The sequence below is a fragment of the Didymella exigua genome (assembly GCF_010094145.1).
Source record: "Didymella exigua CBS 183.55 unplaced genomic scaffold M421scaffold_88, whole genome shotgun sequence".
Taxonomy (NCBI): domain Eukaryota; kingdom Fungi; phylum Ascomycota; class Dothideomycetes; order Pleosporales; family Didymellaceae; genus Didymella; species Didymella exigua.
Window position 1 is genome coordinate 9,486 of NW_022984862.1, and position 3,179 is coordinate 12,664.

General features: G+C 47.7%; 1 protein-coding gene across 1 annotated transcript; it reads left to right on the forward strand.

Annotated features, from left to right (window-relative positions):
* Positions 1-2,111: 2,111 nt before the first annotated feature.
* Positions 2,112-2,738, forward strand: M421DRAFT_10708 (uncharacterized protein; the record flags this gene model as incomplete). Its single annotated transcript, XM_033587146.1, has 1 exon — positions 2,112-2,738. The coding sequence occupies one exon, from the start codon at positions 2,112-2,114 to the stop codon at positions 2,736-2,738; it is 627 nt and encodes a 208-aa protein (XP_033442495.1).
* Positions 2,739-3,179: the final 441 nt, after the last annotated feature.

The window sequence follows — 3,179 nt, forward strand, 5'->3', positions numbered from 1 at the left end:
TAACTTAGCTAATACTAGGCAGAATGAGCTAATTCTTTTTTTATTAGAAGGCGCAATACTAGGCGCTTCTATTAAATAATAGATTATGTAAGCGTATCTCTGCTAGTTAAGAAGCTATAAGCCAAAACGTAAAAAAGCATACCCTACCCATCCGCCAGCCTACAGCTGCGTACCCTGCTAGAACCCCTCCTCCTAGAGACGCTATAGTAGTTAAAGACTCTAAGCAATACCTATAAGTTTAGATCTTAATTAAAGCTTGTACGCGATTCCTTTACTTGCTCGCCTGTTACAGCTTAGGCTGGTTTCTCCTAGCTTATAAAAGGTGGTGAGCTGATGCTGCATGAAAATGCGCTTCAATGTGCTTGGATCTATAAGCTTGAAGAGCAATTAGCAGAGATAACCAAGCGAAAATTGCGTAAGCGCAAGCGGATTTAGCAGGGTGGTACTATGGAGTATAGGACTGCTGCAGCGCAGGTAGCTGCTAAGGCATCTATAGCGCCTCAGCAATCCAAGAAGGCTCGTGGTGGTAGTGGTCAAGAACTAGCCTAACCAGCTCTTCAGCGCTGTGGGAACTGCGGTAGGACTAGGCACAATGCGCGAACGTGCAAAAAGGATATAGAGGTGTCCTTAGAATTAGATGCTAGTACAACATACGCAGGCTCCCTGTTTAATAGCAATGAAATTGAGGAGTTGTAGCATAGGTTGAGGCTGCCAAGAGATTTTGGGACACTCGGTGATGTGGGACACTCGGTGATAGTTTAGGTTAGTATTTATTTATAGAGCAGGTTAAGAACAGGCTTAGTAGCAGGTTATAGTAGATGCTTACATAGGCAAAATAGAAAGAATAGGGCTACAGACTATACTTAAGTAATAGTAAGTAGAATATAAAGTAGGTTAGGTAGTACTTATATTGCGTAGACTGCTTCTTAATATTATTGCTTGTCTGCGTGCATATAACGTCTAGATAGCTAGGTAGAGGGTTAGAGGTAATAATAATGCGCTTTTAGAATAGGTAGCTATAAGACTGCAATATCTTTATTATTAATAGGCAGGTAATAATAGTTACCTGCTATTATAAGTCACAGTTGCAGTAGGACAAGCTAAAGGTAGTGTTACGCTTCTTGCCACTGTAGCTAGGACAGGTTATAGTTGTGTATTTAGCGTACTTGTGCCTGTTTTGAGAGTACTTAACTGTAAATATGCTTAGTAGTGGCTTTAGCGACTATGTGTGGGCGGACAAGCGTAGGCTGTGGGAGACTAACCAACTAACGCAGGCGCTGCAGCACAAGACAGGCAAGAGACTTAGAGTGGAGCTGCACACGCTTGACTACTAGCACACCGCTGTCAGCATTAGGAGGGAGAAGGTAGGGCCAGCGTTCAGCAAGGGCTATTAGGACAAGATAGGTGAGGTGGAAGAGGCTGAAGTAGACAAAGGAGAGGAGGACTTGATAGAGCTGCAGAACACGCGGACAACGGCGATAGGGGTAAGCAACTATAGCGTGCTGATTAACATTGTGAAGCATCTTAGCGCGCGCTTAATTAAAGCGTTCTAGACGCTCAGCAACACGTGGCACAGCTTCTTAGGGCTAGAGAAGTGTCAAGCACTATAGGAGGAGACGTAGACAAGCAATGTAGACGTAAGCAGACGAGCAAAGAAGCAACAGCATATTAATAATAATAGCAAAGACAAAGAAGAAGAAGGAGAAGAAGAGGAGGAGGGGGAAGAGGAGGAAGAGGGGGGTAGAGAGTTTGTATGGCAACAGAGACTATTCTAAGTTAGTAATATAAAAGAGACAGTAATCTATAGGGCAATGCAGCAGGTGCTTAGTTAGGAGGAGGTCAGCTTCAGGTCGGTCGAGCAAGAGCAGGCACTGCACGCAGTGATGGACAGGCAGACGCTGCTGGTGGTTGTGCTGCCGACAGGCGGAGGCAAGAGCTTGCTGTTCAGCGTGCCGGCTTGCTTGACGGACGCTGGGGTGACGGTGGTGGTAGTGCTGTATTGAGCGCTGATGGAGGACTTGGTGAGCCGCATACGAAAGTGCGGCATTGACTGCATCTAGTGGAAGCACGGAGAGAGCAATCTGGTGAGCGTAGTTGTAGTCAGCGCAGACATGGCTAGTGACACAAGAAGCAACGGCAACTTCATAGGGTACGCGAACATGCTGCACAGCAAAGGGCTGCTGCGGCGGGTGGTGGTGGACAAGTGTCATCTCATCTTCACGTCGAGCGACTGGCGACCGAAGCTGGCAGAGTTAAAGAACTTGCGGCTGCTGCCGTGCCCGATCGTGCTGCTCACAGCGACGCTTCCGCCGGTGCGGGAGGGTGAGCTAGCAACAAGCATGCTAATTCCGTGCGCAATGTACATCTGGGCAAGCACCGTACGGCCGAACACGCAGTACTACGTGTTGTGGTGCAAGCGTGGCAAGGCGTTAGAGACGGCGGTGGCGATGTGTCGACAGCAGCAGCAGCTACTGCTTAGCAGAGGCTGGAAGGGCGTGGTGTACTGTCGCAGCAAGCAGCAGTGCGAAGAGCTAGCCGAGGTGCTGGGGTGCGGGTGCTATCACGCCAACGTGCCCAACTGTGAGGACCAAGTGAAGCAGTGGTTGATAGAAGGAGGGCTGATGACAGCGACATCAGCGCTAGGTACAGGGGTAGACTTCCCTAGCCAAGATAAGGGCGCGGGGAGGACACCAAACCGCAGCAAAAGAGGCTTAGCGTTAGGGTTTGACCCCTTTTAAGCAATCTGCTTTAGTGGTCCCCTGCGTTACCCTAACACCACTAACCTACTATTACTTTAGGCCTAAATTAAAAAATATCTTATACAAACTTAATTCTTATATACTTTGCACAGCGACGCTGAGCGTTTTGTCTGTCTATTTAGCAAAACTTAGTGCTGTTATAGTAAGTAGGGTTAGGGTTTCTGCGCGATAGAGCTTGTGTGGGACAGCCAAGCAAACAATTCAGGCAGCAGCGAAAACAACACTGCAAACTCCCACAGATGGCCCTAGCAGCTCACACTTAGCAATTCTAATAATGTTTTCTGCTTTCTTGAAGGCTTTAGCGTTATTGTTTGCAAGCAGCACTGTACAGCAGTTGTGAGTCTTGATGCGCATCTCCGCAAATATCATGCTGCATCTGCTGCGCTACGGCGAAAGATACTTGAGCGCTTCACTCAATTT